Here is a 26425-nt window from a genome sequence, read left to right as displayed (position 1 = left end):
CTTTTACTAAAATTGTTTGTTGAAGCTTGGTTACTATATGAGAGGTATTACCAGCAATGGTCAGCTAGTTATGCACACTTGTTTACTGTGTCTGTGGAAACAAAAATCTTAATAAACACTCATGTGGACAAATGAGGAACTGTGCTGATCAAATTTATGACCTGTCAGAAATCCAGCTGATCACTAAAAAATTTTTTATAATGAATTAATTGATCGGACAGTCTCCAAAAAGTCCAAAAGCTTTGATGCAAACATATTAAGTATTGAAGAAATGTACAGTATAACAAAGAATGTTGTGAAATATAATTGCAAACAACTGTGGTCAGCTTAATAAACCTCTGATCTGCATGTATAATACTTGCACAATAGAAACCTATCTTTAACACAAGATATTGATTGCTCATGGATATGAAATACATTTACCATAACACCATTAACTCAAAAAGATGAATCTGAATCATAAGTGTGGATTATTTGTAACATGATGTCATTATATCTGTCTTCCTCTGACTGACTTTAAGCATCCCTGAACACAAGCGTAGAAAAAACACACACTAACACCTCAAAACCTTTATTAAATTTCCACAAATGTAAAAATCAACCTTGATGTGAAGCCGATCTCTTCTTTTCATTGCGTGGCCTCATTTGACATCATCTCATATCAACGGCTCAATCAATAAATACAAACCAATGAGAGCTTCTTCTAAACACATCCGAACTGGTTCTTCTCAATTTCCCCATGAAAATGAATCATGTTCAGACTAAAAAAAATAGATTTCTAACTGTGAAACACTTACATATGTATGACCTTCAAACAAAGTCACAGCTCACAGACCCATTTCAGCTGAGCTGCACATGACAAATCATTCCAATCAGTGCTCTCCATAGTTCTAATATGAACACAGTCCTCTTCACCATACCTTGGGTCTCCATTGCCATTATCAGGCTGTTTCCAATCCCAGACCCTGCAGAGTCAGAAGCACTACACTGTTAATTTGTTACCCAGAAATCAGAGTTGAAACACAGAAAAATATATACTAGAAGTAAGATGAAAATCTTTGTCTGTAATAATCAAATCTGGGAAAAAATAAAAATCAAACTTTCAGCTCTTTGGGACATTTTCAAATGTTTCACTCCTACTTTTTACACCAGCACCATTCTCCAACTGCTTTCAGCCAAATAAACACCAGCCAAACAAGGTACTTTGTGAATGCCCCAAATCTGTCCACAAAAAGTACTCATATGAAAATATAATTATTAGTAAAATAAAGACTTACCGGTACCTCAGATTCAGAGGAGTCCCATCTATCCATTTCCAGGTTCCTTCCTCCTCTCTGTCTGTCAAACCAATCCAACTTGGTTGAGTGGTGAATGTAGTGAGAAATCTCTGTTCAACATCAGGAGTGCAAACAGCATGAAAAGATGCCGTAAATAATCATTTTGTTTTCTTTTCAACATTCACTGCTGCATTACAGCATGAAATCAAAAAGACAAGACGCCTAACATGAACCTGTATCTGTGCACAAAGCAGGGAGGCTAGCTCACAAACTATTTCTGGAATGGATGTTTAAAAGTTTCTAAGGTCAGTCCCATTGATTTCTACCTTCTACCCGGCCGCCCTCACCCTGCATGTTCACATCAGAGGTGTTGCTGATTCTCAGTTTGAAGGAGGTTTAGAGCCACATAAGCCTTCAAAGAGGAAGACTGACAAATGCATTTACAGCATAAATAAGAAACTACAAATCACAACAATCATTGCTCTAGTCTACATCAAAGCATGTGTCCATATTTATGACCTATACTGTATGGAAAATGTTAAAAAATAAATTTCTTACATGAACATTATACAGTGTTGATTTGCATGATTTTGCATATTGTCATGACTAACACCTTGTGATTGGACCAGCACCTCCAGGCAGTCAAACACAAAGACAGTCATGGTTTCAGCCAGGTCTTTTATTTTGTAGTTCTTTTTCTGTTGCATTAGTTCTAGTTTTACCAGTTATTTGCTGTTTTATTTTGTAGTCACTGTTCTCCCTCTTGTTCCTGGTGTTTTGCCTTCCCCTTCCTCGTGTGTGTTCCCTCCTCCTGTTGATTACCTGCTCCACCCTAATGTGCCTCGGCTGTGTCCTATTGTCTTCCCTCCCTCCTTTGTATAAAATCTGTGTGTTTCTTCCCTCGCGTTGCCAGTTCATTTTGTTAGTGAACCTAACGTGCCAGCCATCTCAAGCAGCCAGAAGCTTTAGTATTTTCCTGAGTTCCTCTTGAGTGTTTTTTGGATTTCTTGTGTATTGATCAGGACTGGATTTTGACTATCGCTTTTGCTTGAGCCCTTTTGTACCTTCGCCTCGCCGACTGCTTTTCTGTGTACCGAACCTTGGACTGAATTAAAGAAGTGAGTCTACTGTTACCTCCGGCTAAGTCTGCATTTGTGTCCGCCATCTTACTAACCCTGACAAAGACACACATTTTTTTATTGGAAAAAAAACTATACACATAAATTAAAAGTATTAAAAGTAAATAATAAATATTTGCAATCATTAGTGCCCGTTGACTTTTTACTTACTTTTATATTTGTTACTTGGTGACACTGGCACTAGTGTTTTTAATGATACTCCCCACCACAGGAGAGTGTGCACACATTTAGAACGTATGAAGGTCAATATTCATGTAAATACAACAGCACACATTTACTCACTGTACCTGTTCTTGAATGCTGTCAATCACCACCAGATCAGCTCCTCTTCCTCTGCAGTCCGCTCTGCCTTCATCCCAGGAACCAGACTTAGGAGGGACGAGATAACAGCTACGACCAAACATGGTCCATTCTGAGGGACACGTTTTCGCTAGAAGAATGAAATTGGAGACAATACAAATAAACAAGTCTTTCTGAAGTGAGTCCATGTAGATTTATAACCGCCTTGAAAACCAAAGCCCACCCTGTGGCTAAAGAATCACAAACTAAGGACGCAGACTTAGAAGAGACGAGACTGAACTTTAGTTAAAAAGTAAATCTTTATAAATGCAGAAGACTCACTCTGTTTGAGTAAACTCTGAAGCCTGTCCAGCTCTTTTATCTTTGCTGTGAGGTTGGCAGTCAGTCGGTCTCTCTCCTCAGTCATGGAGGAGAGTTTGTCAGCACTGGTCTGGAGACGTTCAGTCAGGTTGTCTTTGATGGCAGTGAGATCACCCACCCTTCCACAGTTGGACGCATCATCTAGGGAATATCTAGATTCAGATTTCACTGTTTTGGAAATACAGGAGGTCATAAAGGCATTTCTTACCGGAAAGGCTCCTGGGCCGGATGGATATGGCCCTGAATTTTACAAGGCTTTTGGAAAAAAATTCTTAATTATTAAGAATGATTCATCAAACCTTTATAAGTAAATTGCTGCCATCCTCTCTAGGTGATGCCAACGTTTGTGTTCTTCTAAAACAAATCCAGGCAACTACAGGCCTGTTGTCTTATTAAATTGTGATCTGAAAATAATCACTAAGATTTTAGCTACACGATTAGGCAAATGCAGAGCAAGCACTGTACACCCAGATCAAACGGGCTTCATTCCGGGTAGATACTGTTTCTGCAACGTACACAAAATTCTTGATGTTCTATACACAGATCACAAAGATGGTGAAGGTGCAGCTATACTGTCTCTAGATGCTCAAAAAACCTTTGACAGAATAGAATGGCCATACCTTCTTACTGCACTAACTTTATTGAATGGGTCAGAATTTTGTTGCACACTTTGTCTTATAGTCTGGCAGTTTTTGTTTTCGTGTTTATCTGGGTGTTTTTTCTCTTGTTTGTAAAAAAAAAAAGAAAAATGAATAAATATAATATTTAAAAAAAATGAAATCTCTCTCTCTGTTTGAGTAAACTCTGAAGCCTGTCCAGCTCTTCTATCTTTGCTGTGAGGTTGGCAGTCAGTCGGTCTCTCTCCTCAGTCATGGAGGAGAGTTTGTCATCTGACACAAATGAAACCACAGAAAATGTATAAATTGAATTGTGAGGCACAGTGGCAGGATTTCCACACAATCAGGTCAGAGTGTGTTTACACTGCTCATTAATATAAAGCAGACTCACAGTAGTGACCGAGTGTGATGAGTCCAACCAGCAGGAAAACACTCAGCAGCCCCAAACACAGAATGGCAGCTGAATAGAAACGTCGATGGGAGCTCCTCACACCTGAACAGAGTAAAGATCAATGAAACTGCAATGATGACAAATAATAACATCTACTCACATCCTCTTCTGTTAACTCTTACCTGTGTGGTTTGAAGAGACACCTTTAGCCTCCTGCATGTTAACATCAATGTCCTCCATCATGTAAGAGAGCAGATTACTTCAACAAACAGCTGCACAGCTCAGACTGCTGTACATTTATTCTGAAACAGATCTTATCTGACTCTGCAGGTGGGTTTGACTTCAGTCAGGAAGTTACACATTTCAAATGTGATGAATACATATCAAAGAATCATCAGCCACAGAACCCTCTAACTTCTATTTCAGATCACAGCACTGTGAGAACTTTACAGAACTGTACAGATGATTTTTAGGAAGATTTCAGAAATGTATTGTTTGATGTGATAGTTACAGACATTATTTGGATTGGTGACATCAGAGCACATTTAAACAGGAGTAAATTATGTAAACATGGTGATACCACAAATCCACTTTTACTAAAATTGTTTGTTGAGGCTTGGTTACTATATGAGAGGTATTACCAGCAATGGTCAGCTAGTTATGCACACTTGTTTACTGTGTCTGTGGAAACAAAGACAAACTGCAGATCTTTATAAACACTCATGTGGACAAATGAGGAACTGGGCTGATCAAATTTATGACCTGTCAGAAATCCAGCTGATCACCAAAAAATTTTTTATAATGAATTAATCAATCGGACAGTCTCCAAAAAGTCCAAAAGGTTTGTAACCAGACAGACACATACATACTAGCAACATCCATTTTTTAAACTCATTCCATCTCAGCCATCTTTTCACAGATCCACTGCACAGAGTAACGACATCCCAGGTCGTTCCAGTTTCCTGTGATTTTTGTTCGAGCATAAAGATGCACACAGTCTTCTTCACCAACTGGTGGGACTCCTTGTCCATTATCAGGCTGATTAGATTGTCTCGCCCAGTACCTAGGAGTAAAATATTTACAGCATTTTCTAATAAGGTAATGTGACACTAAAGTTTCTCAGTGAACTTATTTTTGTGCAGAAAACTAAGAAGAAATAAACTGAAATATGTCTCACGTCAGAGTGGAGTCCAGGGGAGTCCCATCACTCCACTTCCATGTGCCCTCCTGCTCCCTGTCATTTAAACCAATCCAGTATGTTTTGTTGATGCTCTCACTGAGGAACACCTGTTGAAGGGAGGAAAAAACATGTTTGTAGGTTTAACTATAATTTACATTCATTTCACAAAGATCAGTGTCAAGACAATCACTTTGAAGTGTTATTGCACCCTAATCAATGAAACAGGAATGTTTCACTCAGGCTACAAGGAACACAGGGTGACCCCTAAGTAGAGAAAAGCCCATGTTAATGTTCATGAATCCACCATTAGAAGAACACTGATGGTGTGCATGTCAGAACACTGCTGCCTGTTTGCAGTTTGATAAAGATCATGTGGACAAACAAGAGGACTGCTGGGAGGATGTTTAGTGGACAGATGAGACCAGAACCGAATTATTTGACTTAAATGAGAAGCCTAATGTTGGCAGAAAGAATGACACTACATTCCAGTATATGAACCTATATAATCTGTTAAACGTGGTGGTAGTAGTATCATAGTTTGGGCCTGTTTTGCTGCATCTGAACCAGGATGACTCGTCTGATTCTGAATGATAGCAATGAATAAAACAAGACAAAGTGGATCATACAATAACAATCACACAAGTCGTTTCAAAAAAGAATGATTAAAGAAGAAACTGCTGAAATGTTCAAGTCAAAGTCCTGACCATATTCCAACAGGAATTTTGTGTCCAGTGGGATAAAATTAACTATTTACTTTCACCAAACTGTATAAAAAGGCTCACCTTGGTCATTTTCTTTATAGTCACTCGAAGGTATGACACATAGGCTCAGTCTGTTTAGACATTTTGACAATGCACTGTAGTCGAAATGAGGCGCACACTTTACTTTCATCGTGTTGTCATCAGTTGTATTTAACACTTTTTCTTTTTTTGGGTCTGAAAGAGGTGGCAGGAGGTGGAGTCTGAAAAGTTCACACGCCCAAGACATAAAACCTGTGACTGCCCCTCTTTGACTGTCCGACTAACAGCAGCAGTTCATGTGAACTGGTTCTCTGGGTTCATTTTTTGTGTGTGAAAATCTGAAGATGATTTAGAATTATAGAATTTTTAAATAGTTCATGAAAATTTAAAGCCACACTGTAAATACACATCGTGCATTTTGGGCATTGATTCTACGACATCACTGTTGTCCTGCACTGCTATCACACTAATCATGTATGACAGGTGACAGACTTTTTGCTGTACTGCTTACACAAGTATTTCTACAATATATGGATCAGTACATGGCACTTCTTCACTTCAAATTGAAACTTAATGCAGGGTGAAAACATGTCTGCGTGACTACTCAGTTCCTCATGCACACTGTGAAGAGAACTCAAACAGTGAAGACTTAACACCCACAAAACCACAATAAAAAACAAACTTATGATGGAAGCTAATAAAAGAGCGTCTCTCTGCTTGGGAGGAATATTAATCTTGTTTCAGAGTGATGGACACCATCAGGTCAGCCTACCTGCTCTTCATAGCTGTCTATGGCCACCAGATCTGCTCCCTTTTCTCTGCAGTTCTGTCTGCTTCTTTCCCAGGAAGCAGAGTCAGCAGAGAAGAAGTAACAGCCACATCCGAACAACCTCCACCCTGCAGGACAATGTTTGTCTGTAAAATACATGAAAACATTTACAAAGAGAAAGAGACACCATGAAAATAACATTTAGGTATCCAGATCAAAGTGACAGAATTTTTGTATGATTTTATGAGGGGACATTTTCTGATGATCCCCCACAGTCTGATTTTATTTCTAATAACAGAAAAATAAAAAAAATCACTGTTATTATAAATACTCAGTACAAAATGTAAAGACATGTGGGCCAAACTTCAGTCATATTCAGATTTAAGATGTTTGATCTGCATCACTTAATTTATTTAGATTTCTGACATGAATAACTAAAGTATATTTAATTTGATTCTTACTTTATAGACTAAGACTTGTTGCTGTAACATTATGTAAAGGCATATTCTGAATCTTCATATAGACAGATACAGAACCCCACTCACTCTGTGCAGTCAAACATTGAAGCTTTATGTTCATGGCTGTGAGGTTGGCAGTCAGTCGGTCTCTCTCCTCAATCATGGAGGAGAGTTTGTCATCACTGGTCTGGAGACGTTCAGTCAGGTTGTAGAGATCTGCACCCACACGGTGATCTGACATCGATGAGGAGCACAAAGGGCATAAACAGTTGTAGGATTTATTTCCACACAATTATGCCAGTTAGTGTTTATTAACATAAAGCAGACTCACAGTAGACACTGAGTGTGATGAGTCCAACCAGCAGGAAAACGCTCAGCAGCCCCAAACACAGAATGGCAGCTGGATAGAAACGTCGATGGGAGCTCCTCACACCTGAACAGAGTAAAGATCAATGAAACTGTAATGATGACAAAGAATAACATCTACTCACCTCCTCTGTTAACTCCTACCTGTGTGGTTTGAAGAGACACCTTTAGCCTCGTCCATGTTAACATAAATGTCCTCCATCGTGTAAGAGAGCAGGTTAGATCTAGAACAGCTGTGCAGCTCAGACTGCTGTATATTTGTCCTGACTCAAAGATCCTAACTGCTGGTTTTGACTTTGATCAGGAAGTTGCATTTCAGAAGTCATGAATATAGATTGCAGAATCAGCCACAGAACCCTCTAACTTCTCTTTTAGATCACAGTACTGTGAGAACTTTACAGAACTGTACATATGATTTTTAAGAAGATTTCAGAAATTGATTGTTTGATGTGATAGTTACAGACATTATACTATACTATGCTATACTTGCTCCACAGAATTTTATCTCAACACAAGATATTGGACATGCATGCTACATATGCATTTTCCAATTTAACTTGAAAATTATTTTGCAAACATTGGCCTTAAATAAGATTAATCTGAATCACAAGTGTGTAATATTTGTCTGCACCAATAATTGCATAATCAACTGTTCAGGATGAACGCACCGCTCTGACAGTGTTCTCACATGCAGGTGTATGGGCGCAAGTGTGACACAACCTCTCTTGCCTCCCCCCTCAGCGACTTGAAAAACCTAAACACACAAAATGTCAAAAATACAGCCACACTAATTCCCTTGTTAAAAAAGAAAATACTAATATATTAGACTGCAGTACAACACCTACATTCTCTCTTTCACCTAGCTTAACCTAGCTTTAGCCTTATGCTATACTACAAACATAAGTCTGGCTTGACTCGATAGAAAGAAGAACATAAAACTCACCCAAAGCATCTCGGTTAGTCTCTCTGCTGCTCCAACAACATGTAAAAAAAATAAATCCTCGACATGTTCAGTTGAATCACTAATTGCGTTGCAGAAATAATACGGAGAAGTCCGACATCTGAAGGCAAGTCGAGGGGGTTGAAACACTCAAAAATGCCGCAATTTGCCCATAATGCAATTGACAAATGTTAAAAAACGTGATGACGCCAGAGATCAGCACGTTATGGAGCCTCGGGCTGTGCCCACTACTGTAAATTTGGTTATAGGCTGATCTATTCATTAATCACATCCTGTCATATTTCCAGTGTTGTTGATGGATAAACAAATTTAGACAGATATTTTTTTTCAATGACCAATGAAGGCACTGAAGCTCTGAATTGTATTCATATTTTTTGACTGCACATCTGGTTTGAGGTTTACAATGGTACAAAAGCTTCAAAGATAGATGTTAGTTTATTCTTTGACCTGAGTGACAGGTGGATGCCATCTTTTGCTGTTAGCTGTCTCTGGGTGTCACATGTCTACCTAAACTCTACACTTCACCCCTTTACCTACTTTCAAATTAGAGTCAGGTAGACACAGACAGTTCAAGAGTGGATACTAGTGATGTCTGTGGTTTGAGTCAGCTGTGGAAAGACCTAATCAGAATCAGAAATCAGGTGCTCCATGCATACTCAGGAACAGGTTAGGCCTAATCATGTCAAGGGTCCACAAGGGCCACACAGCACCCCAATATGTACAGCACATATGGACACACACAAAGAACCAAACACAAAACAAAACATGAGAATAGTTAATGTATAACCAAACACAAAAAACAGCACAAGCAAATGTGACACAAGTGAAACATAAGACAAACACAAATTGAAGACCTAAAACTTCCGGTATGCTGAATTTTATGCAAATAATTTTATAATAAGCTCGCTTACATTTTAGAACATACCCGTTTCAATACCACCATCTAGTGGCATAAAGAATAATCAATCATTTCTCCTACTTAAACCAGTACCGTCTTCTCCTCACATTCGTTAAATTCAGAACAAAAAAGATGATGTTTTCCCAGATATGAAAGAATTCTAAAGTTTCAATTCAGAGAACCAGCAATACTGAAAATAGAAAATGAGACTTGAGAACTCGGACTTCTCCGAATAAATTATTCGTTAAAAACTATTATTTAGTGAAAATGTGTACAGAGACATCTCATCAGTTCTTCTAACTTCTGCAATACAAACTACATATGAAACTGACATGGTTAAAACAGAAAAAAAACTTTAGTAACGAATTAAATAATTAATCATTTTCTTTCTCTAAAAGTTAAAAGCACATTTATACTTGATGCCTACTGAAAGCTGAGATAAACGGGTCAGAAGTCTGAGGTCGTCTCCTGCTATAGTGACACTATAAACCTCAGTCACAGTTTAAAAGTATGAATACACATGTTGCTTTAAAACTCTTTCAACACCATCTTCTCACAGATCCAGCGGTGACTGGCAACACATTTCCGGTCATTCCAGTTTTTTTTAGCCTCTTGCTGAGCTGTGATGTATACACAGTCCTCCTCACCCCACAGTGGGTCTCCATTACCATTATCAGGCTGATCTTCCCTCCAGTACCTGTGAGGTTAACGAACAATTCCAACCAATTAGTTTTGTTTTTTAAGTTTGTCATTTTTGAACGTTGAATCACATAATAATCGTACGCTGGAGTGGAGTCCAGTGGAGTCCCATCAGACCATTTCCAGGTGCCCTCATGGTCTCTGTCATTCAAACCGATCCATGATGTCTGGTTGATGGTTGTAGTGAGGAACTCCTGTTCAGGATGAAAAAAAAAACCTAATGTACATACCTGAAGAGAGGTTCTTACCTCTACATAGCTAGGATGGATTAAGAGAGATAATTTAAAGACAATCTCTTTAAAATGGTGTTACTGTGTGAAAATTAAAAAAAACCCACAACAGCTGTACACAGTTGTACTTTTGTAATTAGTTTCTCATGCACGCTGTGAAGAGAACTCAACAGGAGTTGCACCCACAAGAAAAACAAACTTATGACTGAAGTTAAAAAAAAAGCTTCTGCTTACTTTGGAGGATAAAACCTGGACTCCAGCTCAGTCTTGTTTCAGAGTGATGGACACCATCAGTGACAAACTGATAACCTACCTGCTCTTCATAGCTGTCTATGGCCACCAGATCTGCTCCCTTTTCTCTGCAGTCCTGTCTGCTTCTTTCCCAGGAAGCAGAGTCAGCAGAGAAGAAGTAACAGCCACATCCGAACAACCTCCACCCTGCAGGACAATGTTTGTCTGTAAAATACATGAAAACATTTACAAAGAGAAAGAGACACCATGAAAATAACATTTAGGTATCCAGATCAAAGTGACAGAATTTTTGTATGATTTTATGAGGGGACATTTTCTGATGATCCCTCACAGTCTGATTTTATTTCTAATAACAGAAAAATAAAAAAAATCACTGTTATTATTAATACTCAGTACAAAATGTAAAGACATGTGGGCCAAACTTCAGTCATATTCAGATTTAAGATGTTTGATCTGCATCACTTAATTTATTTAGATTTCTGACATGAATAACTAAAGTATATTTAATTTGATTCTTACTTTATAGACTAAGACTTGTTGCTGTAACATTATGTAAATTCATATTCTGAATCTTCATATAGACAGATACAGAACCCCACTCACTCTGTGCAGTCAAACATTGAAGCTTTATGTTCATGGCTGTGAGGTTGGCAGTCAGTCGGTCTCTCTCCTCAGTCATGGAGGACAGTTTGACATCACTGGTCTGGAGACGTTCAGTCAGGTTGTTGAGATTTGCACCCACACGGTGATCTGACATCGATGAGGAGCACAAAGGGCATAAACAGTTGTAGGATTTATTTCCACACAATTATGCCAGTTAGTGTTTATTAACATCAAGCAGACTCACAGTGGACACAGAGTGTGATGAGTCCAACCAGCAGGAAAACGCTCAGCAGCCCCAAACACAGAATGGCAGCTGAATAGAAACGTCGATGGGAGCTCCTCACACCTGAACAGAGTAAAGATCAATGAAACTGTAATGATGACAAAGAATAACATCTACTCACCTCCTCTGTTAACTCCTACCTGTGTGGTTTGAAGAGACACCTTTAGCCTCCTCCATGTTAACATAAATGTCTTCCATCGTGTAAGAGAGCAGGTTAGATCTAGAACAGCTGTGCAGCTCAGACTGCTTTATATTTGTCCTGACTCAAAGATCCTAACTGCTGGTTTTGACTTTGATCAGGAAGTTGCATTTCAGAAGTCATGAATATAGATTGCAGAATCAGCCACAGAACCCTCTAACTTCTCTTTTAGATCACAGTACTGTGAGAACTTTACAGAACTGTACATATGATTTTTAAGAAGATTTCAGAAATTGATTGTTTGATGTGATAGTTACAGACATTATACTATACTATGCTATACTTGCTCCACAGAATTTTATCTCAACACAAGATATTGGACATGCATGCTACATATGCATTTTCCAATTTAACTTGAAAATTATTTTGCAAACATTGGCCTTAAATAAGATTAATCTGAATCACAAGTGTGTAATATTTGTCTGCACCAATAATTGCATAATCAACTGTTCAGGATGAACGCACCGCTCTGACAGTGTTCTCACATGCAGGTGTATGGGCGCAAGTGTGACACAACCTCTCTTGCCTCCCCCCTCAGCGACTTGAAAAACCTAAACACACAAAATGTCAAAAATACAGCCACACTAATTCCCTGTTAAAAAAGAAAATACTAATATATTAGACTGCAGTACAACACCTACATTCTCTCTTTCACCTAGCTTAACCTAGCTTTAGCCTTATGCTACACTACAAACATAAGTCTGGCTTGACTCGATAGAAAGAAGAACATAAAACTCACCCAAAGCATCTCGGTTAGTCTCTCTGCTGCTCCAACAACATGTAAAAAAAATAAATCCTCGACATGTTCAGTTGAATCACTAATTGCGTTGCAGAAATAATACGGAGAAGTCCGACATCTGAAGGCAAGTCGAGGGGGTTGAAACACTCAAAAATGCCGCGATTTGCCCATAATGCAATTGACAAATGTTAAAAAACGTGATGACGCCAGAGATCAGCACGTTATGGAGCCTCGGGCTGTGTCACTACCTAATATGGCCCTTTATAGTGCCTGCGCCATTGGAAAGAGCTGTACAAATTCGTAGTAAGATGCACAATGCATCATGAAAAGTAGTGTCCATCCGATGGTTGCTACAAATACAAAGCATATACAGTATGTACAGTCATGCTATGCGCAGACTGGTCAACATCTTGACATTTTGGAGCCAGAAGTGATTTGGAACTGGAGGGCAGAGCTGGGAGGCAGCGAGCGGCGGATACAGCCGGCTACACCCGGCCAGGCGGCCACCAACACGGCCGGGCAGTCTCCAAGCTAACTGTTCTGGACTTGTTTAATATGAGGTAAACTTTTTAGCAGCCGATTTAATACCATTCATGTCTACATTTCTCTAAAATTACATACAAGATGAGCAACCTGATGTTTTTTTAAAATGACAGACTGCTACATCAGACAGGTTATATCAAGTATTATTGTTCCTCTAGTTACCGTTTGTACTGCAATTTATATATAGTTATTAGAAGTGCCCCCCATAAATATTCAAACTACTTACACTTTACTGTAAATTTGGTTATAGGCTGATCTATTCATCAATCACATCCTGTCATATTTCCAGTGTTGTTGATGGATAAACAAATTTAGACAGATACTCTTTTTTAATGACCAATGAAGGCACCGGAGCTCTGAATTGTATTCATATTTTTAGACTGCACATCTGGTTTGAAGTTTACAATGGTAGCCTAAAAATTATAGGAACTATACAAGAACTATTTCACAGAGGTTTTAGTGGTGTTTCTAATAAAATACTTGACTTCATTTGTTTTTTAATCACCATCAGTACACATGTTTATTAAATGTTGCCATCCAACAAAAGCTTCAAAGATAGATGTTAGTTTATTCTTTGACCTGAGTGACAGGTGGATGCCATCTTTTGCTGTTAGCTGTCTCTGGGTGTCACATGTCTACCTAAACTCTACACTTCACCCCTTTACCTACTTTCAAATTAGAGTCAGGTAGACACAGACAGTTCAAGAGTGGATACTAGTGATGTCTGTGGTTTGAGTCAGCTGTGGAAAGACCTAATCAGAATCAGAAATCAGGTGCTCCATGCATACTCAGGAACAGGTTAGGCCTAATCATGTCAAGGGTCCACAAGGGCCACACAGCACCCCAATATGTACAGCACATATGGACACACACAAAGAACCAAACACAAAACAAAACATGAGAATAGTTAATGTATAACCAAACACAAAAAACAGCACAAGCAAATGTGACACAAGTGAAACATAAGACAAACACAAATTGAAGACCTAAAACTTCCGGTATGCTGAATTTTATGCAAATAATTTTATAATAAGCTCGCTTACATTTTAGAACATACCCGTTTCAATACCACCATCTAGTGGCATAAAGAATAATCAATCATTTCTCCTACTTAAACCAGTACCGTCTTCTCCTCACATTCGTTAAATTCAGAACAAAAAAGATGATGTTTTCCCAGATATGAAAGAATTCTAAAGTTTCAATTCAGAGAACCAGCAATACTGAAAATAGAAAATGAGACTTGAGAACTCGGACTTCTCCGAATACATTATTCGTTAAAAACTATTATTTAGTGAAAATGTGTACAGAGACATCTCATCAGTTCTTCTAACTTCTGCAATACAAACTACATATGAAACTGACATGGTTAAAACAGAAAAAAAACTTTAGTAACGAATTAAATAATTAATCATTTTCTTTCTCTAAAAGTTAAAAGCACATTTATACTTGATGCCTACTGAAAGCTGAGATAAACGGGTCAGAAGTCTGAAGTCGTCTCCTGCTATAGTGACACTATAAACCTCAGTCACAGTTTAAAAGTATGAATACACATGTTGCTTTAAAACTCTTTCAACACCATCTTCTCACAGATCCAGCGGTGACTGGCAACACATTTCCGGTCATTCCAGTTTTTTTTAGCCTCTTGCTGAGCTGTGATGTATACACAGTCCTCCTCACCCCACAGTGGGTCTCCATTACCATTATCAGGCTGATCTTCCCTCCAGTACCTGTGAGGTTAACGAACAATTCCATTAGTTTTGTTTTTAAAGTTTTTCATTTTTGAACGTTGAATCACATAATAATCGTACGCTGGAGTGGAGTCCAGTGGAGTCCCATCAGACCATTTCCAGGTGCCCTCATGGTCTCTGTCATTCAAACCGATCCATGATGTCTGGTTGATGGTTGTAGTGAGGAACTCCTGTTCAGGATGAAAAAAAAAAACTAATGTACATACCTGAAGAGAGGTTCTTACCTCTACATAGCTAGGATGGATTAAGAGAGATAATTTAAAGACAATCTCTTTATAATGGTGTTACTGTGTGAAAATTAAAAAAACCCACAACAGCTGTACACAGTTGTACTTTTGTAATCAGTTTCTCATGCACGCTGTGAAGAGAACTCAACAGGAGTTGCACCCACAAGAAAAACAAACTTATGACTGAAGTTAAAAAAAAAGCTTCTGTTCACTTTGGAGGATAAAACCTGGACTCCAGCTCAGTCTTGTTTCAGAGTGATGGACACCATCAGTGACAAACTGATAACCTACCTGCTCTTCATAGCTGTCTATGGCCACCAGATCTGCTCCCTTTTCTCTGCAGTCCTGTCTGCTTCTTTCCCAGGAAGCAGAGTCAGCAGAGAAGAAATAACAGACACACCTGAACAACCTCCACCCTGCAGGACAATGTTTGTCTGTAAAATATAAATAAAAACATTAAAGCTCAAACCCAAAGGATTGAAACAAGTTGTTAGGATTCTGTGTTTCTTGACTTGTTTTCTGTTTAGTTTTCATTCCTGCCCTGAGTCTGTGATCTGTGTGTTTGCAGTTGTCTTGTGTTTCCTGTTTTATTTTGGAAGTCCATGTTTCCCCTTGTGTTCCTGTGTGTTTTACTTCCTTGTGTGTCCCGCCTTTACGATTGCTTGCCTACACTTCTACCTGTGTATGAGGAAATGGAGAGGTTCCCCACGCCAGTGGCCTCAATGCTTCCCCCCGGCTCACCCAGCCAGTCCTCAAACCAGCTGGTCCATCCCTGCCTCTGCCAGCTAGTCTCTCCCTGCCTGCTCCTACTCCTACTCCAGCTCCAGCCTCCGTCTCCTCATCCCCTGACCCTGTTGAGGTTTGCCCCTCGTCCTCAATGGAGGCAGTTGGATTACCATCTTCATGGGTTTCTGCAGCAGCTGGTGGTCTGACGTCTTCATCTCCACTGGTTCACTCCTCCCTGTCTGTTTCTGCTCCAGCTGGATTCTCTGTCTCCTCTTCCCCTGACCCTGTTGAGGCTCCCTCCTTGTCTTCAGCAGAGCCAGCTGGATTCCCTTCCCTGCCTGTCCCAGTGTCAGCTGGTGGGCTGACATCTACCCCACTGCCAGCTGAACATGTCCCATCAGTTCCTGTGCCAGCCGGTGATCCTGAGCCTTCTACGGAGCCGGTTGGGACTACCCTGTGTGTTCCTGTGTCAGCTGGTCCTACATCCTCGCCATCACCAGCGTCTCCTGCACCTTTAGCCTTGGTCTCCGTCTCCTCATCCCCCCTTCCTCATATAAAAGCAGAATGCTTTAAGATGGCGGCGCAGACACGTGCGGCGGCTTCTCTCTCTGTTTTTGTGTTCTATGTTGCACATGTCGCAGACTTATAGTAAGTCATCGCCGTGTTTGTATGTCAGGAAGCGCACATACAGTCGTGAGCTACTTTTTAACATCAGCAGAAGTGTAATTGTTGAGTTAGATCCTGCACTCACTGAAGAGCTACAGGACTGTGAACTACTCCGCCTGCCGGCACGTCTACCGGCCCCTGCAACACCATCTCGCCCGCAGTGGAAGCGCCACAGACGGTGTGAAAGGAAGCAGAAGAGGGGCAAGCGCGGAGGGATACGGACCAGGCTAGCGGCTAACCCACATAAGCCGGCCATCCCTAGCATCGTACTGGCCAACGTACGTTCTTGGGACAATAAAATGGACTATATTCGGCTACTTCGCGCTAGGACTATAGGGAGTGTTGTGTGTTTGTGTTTACGGAAACATGGCTGAATGACAGCATCCCGGACTCCGCCATTCAGCTCGGCCACTACAGGCCCATTACCTTATTAAATTATGACCTGAAAATAATCACTAAGATTTTAGCTACACGATTAGGCAAATGCATAGCAAGCACTGTACACCCAGATCAAACGGGCTTCATTCCGGGTAGATACTCTTTCTGCAACATACGCAAAATTCTTAATGTTCTATACACAGATCACAAAGATGGTGAAGGTGCAGATATACTGTCGCTAGATGCTCAAAAAAACATTGACAGAATAGAATGGCCATACCTTCTTACTACACTAACTTTATTCAACTTGGTGTTTTTTCTCTTGTTTGTAAAAAAAGAAAAGAAAAATGAATAAATATATTTTAAAAAAATGAAATCTTTATAAATGCAGAAGACTCACTCTGTTTGAGTAAACTCTGAAGCCTGTCCAGCTCTTCTATCTTTGCTGTGAGGTTGGCAGTCAGTTGGTCTCTCTCCTCAGTCATGGAGGAGAGTTTGTCAGCACTGGTCTGGAGACGTTCAGTCAGGTTGTCTTTGATGGCGGTGAGATCACCCACACGTTGATCTGACACAAATGAAACTACAGAAAGGGTAGAAATAATTTGAATTGTGAGGCACAGTGGCAGGATTTCCACACAATCAGGTCAGAGTGTGTTTACACTCTACTGTACAATACTAGTTGCACACTTTGTCTTATAGTCTGGCAGTTTTTGTTTTCTTGTTTATCTGGGTGTTTTTTCTCTTGTTTGTAAAAAAAAAGGAAAACTGAATAAATATAATTAAAAAAAAATGAAATCTTTATAAATGCAGAAGACTCACTCTGTTTGAGCAAACTCTGAAGCCTGTCCAGCTCTTCTATCTTTGCTGTGAGGTTGGCAGTCCGTCGGTCTCTCTCCTCAGTCATGGAGGAGAGTTTGTCAGCACTGGTCTGGAGACGTTCAGTCAGGTTGTCTTTGATGGCGGTGAGATCACCCACACGTTGATCTGACACAAATGAAACTACAGAAAGGGCATTAATAATTTGAATTGTGAGGCACAGTGGCAGGATTTCCACACAATCAGGTCAGAGTGTGTTTACACTGCTTATAATATAAAGCAGACTCACAGTGGACACCGAGTGTGATGAGTCCAACCAGCAGGAAAACACTCAGCAGCCCCAAACACAGAATGACAGCTGAATAGAAACGTCGATGGGAGCTCCTCACACCTGAACAGAGTAAAGATCAATGAAACTGTAATGATGACAAAGAATAACATCTGCTCACCTCTTCTGTTAACTCCTACCTGTGTGGTTTGAAGAGACACCTTTAGCCTCCTCCATGTTAACATAAATGTCCTCCATCGTGTAGGAGAGCAGATCAGATCTAGAACAGCTGTGCAGCTCAGACTGCTGTATATTTGTCCTGACTCTAAGGTCTTAACTGAAACTTCTGCTAGGTTTGACTTCAGTCAGGAAGTTACACATTTCAAATGTGATAAATATAAATTGCATACTAATCAGCCCCAGAACCCTCTAACTTCTCTTTTAGATCACAGTACTGTGAGGACTTTACAGAAATTTACAGTTGATTTTTAGGAAGATTTCAGAAATGGATCAATTGTTAAGATCATTTTATAGACATTATTTGGACTGTTGACATCAAAGCACATTTAAACAGGAGTAAATTATGTAAACACGGTGATACCACTGGAAGTAAAGCACAAGAAGGACAGGACTATCAAAGTAAAACAGGAAGCACAAGACAAGACAAACACCACAAAGGAGAACATGAACTAATTAAAGCTGCAAGCAGCATTGCGGGCCCTCGCGCACCTTGCGATCCGCGGGGCCATCGCAGTCTTCTCTCCTATGCTCTCGTCTCCTATGCTCTCCTGTCCTATGCTCTCCTCCTCTCATTTCCACAGATATACAACAAACACATGTTTACAACCAAACTTTCCTGCTACCAGTAGGTGGCGCTATGACCGTATCATCCCATTAGCAGATATATCTGTTCAGACTCGGGTCCATAGCAGTACTGTAAGATTTTGTGCACATTGCATAAAGTATATGGGTGGTACTGCTTAAAACACAGCGAGTTCCTTTGTAATGGCGAATGGTCAACTTTGAGGCCACTTCCCCGCCACACGGTAATACTTTTGAAAGAGTTTTGGAATGCGTCTATTCCCTATGGTGTCCTGAGTGGACACAGTGAATTTCAGCTCAATTGAATGAAGTATGAGAGGCATGAAAAGTTTTGAAGCAGGGTCACAAATAGGCAAAAAATGGCCACAAAAGTCAAAATGGCGGACTTCCTGTTGGGTTTGGATGGGGGGTCCAAGAGACTTTTTTGTGCGTCTTGGGGTGATGCACATGTGTGTTAATTTTTATGATCCGGTGTCAAACTGGCCAGCGGGGCTACGCGTTAGGGCAAAAAATACAGGGAGTTCCTTTGTAATGGCAAATGGTCAACTTTAAGGCCACGCCCCCACCACACCATCAGACTTTTTTAAGAGTTTTGGAATGTGTCTATTCTCTATCGTGTCCTGAGTGGACACAGTGATTTAAAGCTTGATTGGATGAAGTATGCGAGGCGTGAAAAGTTTTGTAGCAGGGTCACAAATGGCCAAAAATTAACAGAAATTTCAAAATGGCAGACTTCCTGTTGGGTTTGGAGGGGGGGTCCAAGAGACTTTTTTGTGCATCTTGGGGTGATACACATGTGTGCCAATTTTTATGACCCTACTCAAAACAGGCCACAGGGGCAGGCAGAAAAACCTATGAAAACACAACATTTTGTGTAGCCAGTAGGTGGCGCTCTGTCAAAGCCTCAATATTGTTGTATAGATGTGTTTAGGGTCAGACTCTGATCATACATGTGACATTTGGTACAGATCGGACAGAAAACGAAAAAGTTATAGAGACTTCCTGTTTCCTCTGAAATGGTCAAACTTTGAGGCCACGCCCTGGCCACACCGTCAGACTTTTGTAAGAGTTTTGGAATGCGTCTATTCCCTATGGTGTCCTGAGTGGACACGGTGACTTTCAGCTCAATCCGATAAAGTATGCGAGGCGTGAAAAGTTTTGCAGCAGGGTCACACATCGCCATGGCCACAAACTTTCAAATGGCGGACTTCCTGTTGGGTTTGGAGGGGGGGGGGGGGGTCCAAGAGACTTTTTTGTGCGTCTTGAGGTGATACATATGTGTGCCAATTTTCATAATCCTGTGTCAAACCGACCAGAGGGGCTACGCGTTGGGGGCGCTATAGAGCCATTTTTCTATGTGAGTTTCAAAAGTCAGCAAATTTCAAAATTTTTCGGGCGAATGAATTTTTCTACCAAGTTTGGTGAGTTTTTGGGCATGTTAAGGCCCCCAAAAATGCGATCTAAGGGGGGGAAGGAAAAATAATAATCCTAAGGGTTTCAATAGGGCTCTTGCACCATTCGGTGCTCGGGCCCTAACAAGAACCCCGAAAAACAAAACACAAGCCTACAACTACCAGGATAATAACAATAACTGAGCACAAGGTAAAGCAGAAACTCAAAACAAGGAAAACAAAACACAAGGTCATGACACCAACAAGGTACTTTGTGAATGCCCCAAATCTGTCCACAAAAAGTACTCATATGAAAATATAATTATTAGTAAAATAAAGACGTCAGAGTCAGAGGAGTCCCATCTATCCATTTCCAGGTGCCTTCCTCCTCTCTGTCTGTCAAACCAATCCAACTTCGATGAGTGGTGAATGTAGTGAGAAATCTATGTCTCATAAACTCATAAAAGAATTTGTTTTCTTGTTAAGATTCACTGCCGCACTACAGCATGAAATCAAAAAGATAAGAGGCCTAACATGAACATGCGCTGTTTCTAAGGTCAGTCCTATTTCTACCTTCTACCCGGTCGCCCTCAGTGAGACAGAGACTGGTTCACCCAAAGGACAAGATTCCTTTGGGATTTCCTTTGATCAGACTTAGAAGGGACGAGATAACAGCTACAACCAAAACTGGTCCATTCTGAGGGACACGTTTTCTCTAGAAGAATGAAATTAGAGACAATACAAATAAACAAGTCTTTCTGAAGTGAGTCCATGAAGATTTGTAACCACCTTGAAAACCAAAGCCCACCCAGTGTCTAAAGAATCTCAAACTAAGGACCCAGACAAAGAAGACTCACTCTTTTTGAGCAAACTCTGAAGCCTGTCCAGCTCTTTTATCTTTGCTGTGAGGTTGGCAGTCAGTCGGTCTCTCTCCTCAGTCATGGAGGAGAGTTTGTCAGCACTGGTCTGGAGACGTTCAGTCAGGTTGTTGAGATCTGCACCCACACGGTGATCTGACATCGATGAGGAGCACAAAGGGCATAAACAGTTGTAGGATTTATTTCCACACAATTATGCCAGTGAGTGTTTATTAACATCAAGCAGACTCACAGTGGACACCGAGTGTGATGAGTCCAACCAGCAGGAAAACGCTCAGCAGCCCCAAACACAGAATGACAGCTGGATAGAAACGCCGATGGGAGCTCCTCACACCTGAACAGAGTAAAGATCAATGAAACTGTAATGATGACAAATAATAACATCTGCTCACCTCTTCTGTTAACTCCTACCTGTGTGGTTTGAAGAGACACCTTTAGCCTCGTCCATGTTAACATAAGTTTCCTCCATCATGTAAGAGAGCAGGTTAGATCTAGAACAGCTGTGCAGCTCAGACTGCTGTATATTTGTCCTGACACAAAGATCTTAACTGCTGGTTTTGACTTCCATAAGGAAGTTGCATTTCAGAAGTGATGAATATAGATTGCACAATCAGCCACAGAACCCTCTAACTTCTCTTTAAGATCACAGCCCTGTGAGAACTTTACATAACTGAACAGAGTAAAGATCAATGAAACGGTAATGATGACAACGAATAACATCTACTCACCTCTCCTGTTAACTCCTACCTGTGTGGTTTGAAGAGACACCTTTAGCCTCCTCCATGTTAACATAAATATCTTCCATCGTGTAAGAGAGCAGATTAGATCTAGAACAGCTGGGCAGCTCAGACTTCTGTACAATTGTCTTGTCTCAAAGGTCCTATCTGAAACTGCAGCTGGTTTTGACTTCGATTAGGAAGTTACACATTTCAAATGGGATGAATATAAATTGCATACTAATCAGCCACAGAACCGTCTAACTCTATTTCAGATCACAGTACTGTGAGAACTTTACAGAACTGTACAGATGATTTTTAGGAAGATTTCAGAAATGGATTGTTTGATGTGAGAATTACAGACATTATTTGGATTGGTGACATCAAAGCACATTTAAACAGGAGTAAATTATGTAAACATGGTGATACCACAAATCCACTTTTACTAAAATTGTTTGTTGAAGCTTGGTTACTATATGATAGGTATTACCAGCAATGGCCAGCTAGTTATGCACACTTGTTTACTGTGTCTGTGGAAACAAAGACAACCTGCAGATCTTAATAAAACCTCATGTGGACAAATGAGGAACTGCGCTGATCAAATTTATGACCTGTCAGAAATCCAGCTGATCACCAAAAAACTTTATTATGAATGAATTGATCGGACAGTCTCCAAAAAGTCCAAAAGCTTTGATGCAAACATGTTAAGTATTGAAGAAACGTACAGTATAACAAAGAAAGTTGTGAAATATAATTGCAAACAACTGTGGTCAGCTTAATAAACCTCTGATCTGCATGTATAATACTTGCACAATGGAAACCTATCTTTAACACAAGATATTGATCGCTCATGGATATGAAATGCATTTACCACAACACCATTAACACAAAAAGATGAATCTGAATCATAAGTGTGGATTATTTGTAACATGATGTCATTATATCGGTCTTCCTCTGACTGACTTTAAGCATCCCTGAACACAAGCGTATAAAAAAACACACACACACACTAAAAAGCAACGTTGATGTGAAGCTGATCTCTTCTTTTCATTGCGTGGCCTCATTTGACATCATCTCATATCAACGGCTCAATCTGTTGGTATAAATATAAACTAATGAGAACTTCTTCTAAACACATCAGAACTGGTTCTTCTCAATTTCCCCATGAAAAATGAATCATGTTCAGACTAAAAAAAATAGATTTCTGTGAAACACTTACATGTGTACGACCTTCAAACAAAGTCACAGCTCACAGACCCATTTCAGCTGAGCTGCACATGACAAATCATTCCAATGAGAGGTCCCTTGTGCTCTAATATGAACACAGTCCTCTTCACCATACCTTGGGTCTCCTTTGCCATTATCAGGCTGCCCTTGATTCCAGTCCCTGCAGAGTCAGAAGCACTACACTGTTAAATTTTGTGATGACTTGAAACACAGAAAAATATATACTAGAAGTAAGATGAAAATCTTTGTCTGTAATAATCAAATCTGGGAAAAAATAAAAATCAAACTTTCAACTCTTTGGGACATTTTAAAATGTTTCACCCCTACTTTTTACACCAGCACCATTCTCCAGCTGCTTTCAGCCAAACAAGGTACTTTGTGAATGCCCCAAATCTGTCCACAAAAAGTACTCATATGAAAATATAATTATTAGTAAAATAAAGACTTACGTCAGATTCAGAGGAGTCCCATCTATCCATTTCCAGGTTCCTTCCTCCTCTCTGTCTGTCAAACCAATCCAACTTGGTTGAGTGGTGAATGTAGTGAGAAATCTCTGTTCAACATCAGGAGTGCAAACAACATGAAAAGATGCCGTAAATAATCATTTTGTTTTCTTTTCAACATTCACTGCTGCACTACAGCATGAAATCAAAAAGACAAGACGCCTAACATGAAGCTTTATCTGTGCACAAAGCAGGGAGGCTAGCTCACAAACTATTTCTGGAATGGATGTTTAAAAGTATCTAAGGTCAGTCCCATTGATTTCTACCTTCTACCCGGCCGCCCTCACCCTGCATGTTCACATCAGAGGTGTTGCTGATTCTCAGTTTGAAGGAGGTTTAGAGCCACATAAGCCTTCAAAGAGGAAGACTGACAAATGCATTTACAGCATAAATAAGAAACTACAAATCACAACAATCATTGCTCTACATCAAATCATGTGTCCATATTTATGACCTATACTGTATGGAAAACGTTAAAAAATACATTTAGTGCTACAATATTTAGTAATACATTAGTGTTGATTTGCATGATTTTGCATATTGTCATGACTAACATCTTGTGATTGGACCAGCACCTCCAGGCAGTCAAACACAACGATACACACACCGAGTGTAAACGTTGAAGACACTGGTTGCAGCTTTGGTTGACAATTTTTTTTATTGGAAACAACTATACACATAAATTAAAAGTATTAAAAGTAAATAATAAATATTTGCAAATATTAGTGCCACTTGACTTTTTACTTACTTTTATATTTTTTACTTGGTGACACTGGCACTAGTGTTTTTAATGATACTCCCCACTACAGGAGTGTACACACATTTAGAACGTATGAAGGTCAATATTCATGTAAATACAATAGCACACATTTCTTCACTGTACCTGTTCTTGAATGCAGTCAATCACCACCAGATCAGCTCCTCTTCCTCTGCAGTCCGCTCTGCCTTCATCCCAGGAACCAGACTTAGGAGGGACGAGATAACAGCTACAACCAAACATGGTCCATCCTGAGGGACACGTTTTCGCTAGAAGACATCAAATTAGAGACAGTACAAATAAACAAGTCTTTTTGAAGTGAGTCCATGTAGATTTATAACCGCTTTGAAAACCAAAGCCCACACTGTGGCTAAAGAATCACAAACTAAGGACCCAGACTTAGAAGAGATGAGACTGAACTTTAGTTAAAAGGTAAATCTTTATAAATGCAGAAGACTCACAGTGGTCGAGTAAACTCTGAAGCCTGTCCAGCTCTTTTATCTTTGCTGTGAGGTTGGCAGTCAGTCGGTCTCTCTCCTCAGTCATGGAGGAAAGTTTGTCAGCACTGATCTGGAGATGTTCAGTCAGGTTGGCGTTGATGGAGGTGAGATCACCCACACGTTGATCTGACACAAACAAAACCACAGAAATGGTATGAATTGAATTGTGAGGCACAGTGACACAATCAGGTCAGAGTGTGTTTACACTGCTTATTAATAAAAAAGCAGACTCACAGTGGACACAGAGTGTGATGAGTCCAACCAGCAGGAAAACGCTCAGCAGCCCCAAACACAGAATGACAGCTCGATAGAAACGCCGATGGGAGCTCCTCACACCTGAACAGAGTAAAGATCAATGAAACTGTAATGATGACAAAGAATAACATCTGCTCACCTCCTCTGTTAACTCTTACCTGTGTGGTTTGAAGAGACACCTTTAGCCTCCTCCATGTTAACATAAGTTTCCTCCATCATGTAAGAGAGCAGATTAGATCTAGAACAGCTGTGCAGCTCAGACTGCTTTATATTTGTCTGGACTCAAAGGTCTTAACTGTTGGTTTTGACTTCAATCAGGAAGTTGCATTTCAGAAGTGATGAATATAGATTGCAGAATCAGCCACAGAACCCTCTAACTTCTCTTTAAGATCACAGTACTGTGAGAACTTTACAGAACTGAACAGAGTAAAGATCAATGAAACTGTGATGATGACAAAGAATAACATCTACTCACCTCTTCTGTTAACTCTTACCTGTGTGGTTTGAAGAGTAGGGATGTCCCGATCAGGTTTTTTTGCCTTTGAGTCCGAGTCCGAGTCATTTGATTTTGAGTATCTGCCGACACCGAGTCCCGATCCGATACTTTCAAGATTCTCTATAAAGGCGGTAAATAGGATTTCAGCCACACAGCAGCTCATCGAGACCTCGCACCAAAAGCAACTGTCATACCTAGGCCTGTCATGATAACAGATTCTGCTGGGTGATTCATTGCCAAGAGAAATTATTGCGATAATCGATAATATTGTCGTTTTGAGACCATGTTCAACTAATATAATGATAACAACATATAATGAAAGTACACCCTTTCAAAGATCAATGAACTTTAATTTCTTAAGAACATTTAACACTGGAAAGGCCCCCAATCATCAACATTATTATTATTATTGTTATTATTAATGATATTAATATTAATGTTGATATTATTATTATGAGTAGTGGTAGGCCTATTACCATGGCTTATCTGAGCATAGTCAATGGAGTTAAGTCAAACCAACTAGCACGTCATGAGCGACAGAGAGCCAAACAACACGCACTCTCTGGGAGTGGGCTCACCTGTGTGCACATGTGCTTGTGTGCGCACGCGTTTGCGTTTGCATGTGTGTATGCGCATCAGGCCGCTGTGCAGACAGCTGCAGTGAATTTTACAAACGCCACCATGTAGACAGAAACACATAGAAACTGACAGCAGAGATGGAACAAGAGGACTGGGCAAGAGAACTAGAATGGGTGGCGCTGCAGCGAGTGCCGCCAGTGAGAAGGCAGAGAACTCCACTCGTACAACGCGGACTCTCTCTGATAGCACGTTGTGTACATGAGCATGTTTAGTGTCATGGTGAATTGTGGCAAAGTGTTGAAACGGTGTTTCACAGCTCTCTGTGTTGCTGTAACGTCCGAGCCCTGCAGCGCTGTGACGCACCGTGGGTGGCGACGCAGACAGCGAGCTGACCATGGTCTGCTCAGAACATCCCGTAAACGTTACACAACGAGTTAAAAAACAAGAACTACCTGTTGATTTGACACA

General features: G+C 40.2%; 4 protein-coding genes across 5 annotated transcripts; all 4 read right to left on the bottom strand.

Annotated features, from left to right (window-relative positions):
- Positions 1-619: 619 nt before the first annotated feature.
- On the bottom strand, positions 620-25164 carry LOC114426319 (CD209 antigen-like protein C). 2 transcript variants are annotated; one of them, XM_028393654.1, is made up of 7 exons: positions 25041-25164; positions 24862-24963; positions 24589-24753; positions 24254-24396; positions 23317-23420; positions 22860-23027; positions 620-674 (listed from the first exon to the last, which is right to left on the bottom strand). In XM_028393654.1, the coding sequence occupies exons 1-6, from the start codon at positions 25099-25101 to the stop codon at positions 22883-22885; spliced, it is 720 nt and encodes a 239-aa protein (XP_028249455.1). In that variant the 5' UTR covers positions 25102-25164; the 3' UTR covers positions 620-674; positions 22860-22882. The 2 variants fall into 2 exon arrangements, with proteins under 2 accessions (XP_028249455.1, XP_028249456.1); XM_028393655.1 differs by lacking the exon at positions 620-674 and adding an exon at positions 22563-22733.
- On the bottom strand, positions 748-7875 carry LOC114426829 (secretory phospholipase A2 receptor-like). Its single transcript, XM_028394475.1, has 13 exons — positions 7742-7875; positions 7563-7664; positions 7319-7465; positions 6777-6919; positions 5262-5371; positions 4991-5147; positions 4267-4318; positions 4085-4186; positions 3880-3966; positions 3038-3322; positions 2704-2846; positions 1278-1387; positions 748-965 (listed from the first exon to the last, which is right to left on the bottom strand). The coding sequence occupies exons 1-13, from the start codon at positions 7797-7799 to the stop codon at positions 821-823; spliced, it is 1641 nt and encodes a 546-aa protein (XP_028250276.1). The 5' UTR covers positions 7800-7875; the 3' UTR covers positions 748-820.
- LOC114426318 (CD209 antigen-like protein E) lies at positions 9926-11798 on the bottom strand. The gene is made up of 6 exons (XM_028393653.1): positions 11664-11798; positions 11485-11586; positions 11241-11387; positions 10699-10841; positions 10240-10349; positions 9926-10153 (listed from the first exon to the last, which is right to left on the bottom strand). Exons 1-6 carry the CDS (start codon positions 11719-11721, stop codon positions 9985-9987), a joined length of 729 nt encoding a protein of 242 aa, XP_028249454.1. The 5' UTR covers positions 11722-11798; the 3' UTR covers positions 9926-9984.
- LOC114426828 (neurocan core protein-like) lies at positions 14504-21383 on the bottom strand. Its single transcript, XM_028394474.1, has 10 exons — positions 21336-21383; positions 21157-21258; positions 20904-21059; positions 17855-17956; positions 17569-17748; positions 17150-17329; positions 15989-16253; positions 15271-15406; positions 14813-14922; positions 14504-14731 (listed from the first exon to the last, which is right to left on the bottom strand). Exons 1-10 carry the CDS (start codon positions 21370-21372, stop codon positions 14563-14565), a joined length of 1437 nt encoding a protein of 478 aa, XP_028250275.1. The 5' UTR covers positions 21373-21383; the 3' UTR covers positions 14504-14562.
- Positions 25165-26425: the final 1261 nt, after the last annotated feature.

This window comes from Parambassis ranga, chromosome 21 (genome assembly GCF_900634625.1).
Source record: "Parambassis ranga chromosome 21, fParRan2.1, whole genome shotgun sequence".
Lineage (NCBI taxonomy): Eukaryota > Metazoa > Chordata > Actinopteri > Ambassidae > Parambassis > Parambassis ranga.
Note: the sequence above shows the minus strand (reverse complement) of the source record. Positions and strands in the feature narration are given on the sequence as shown.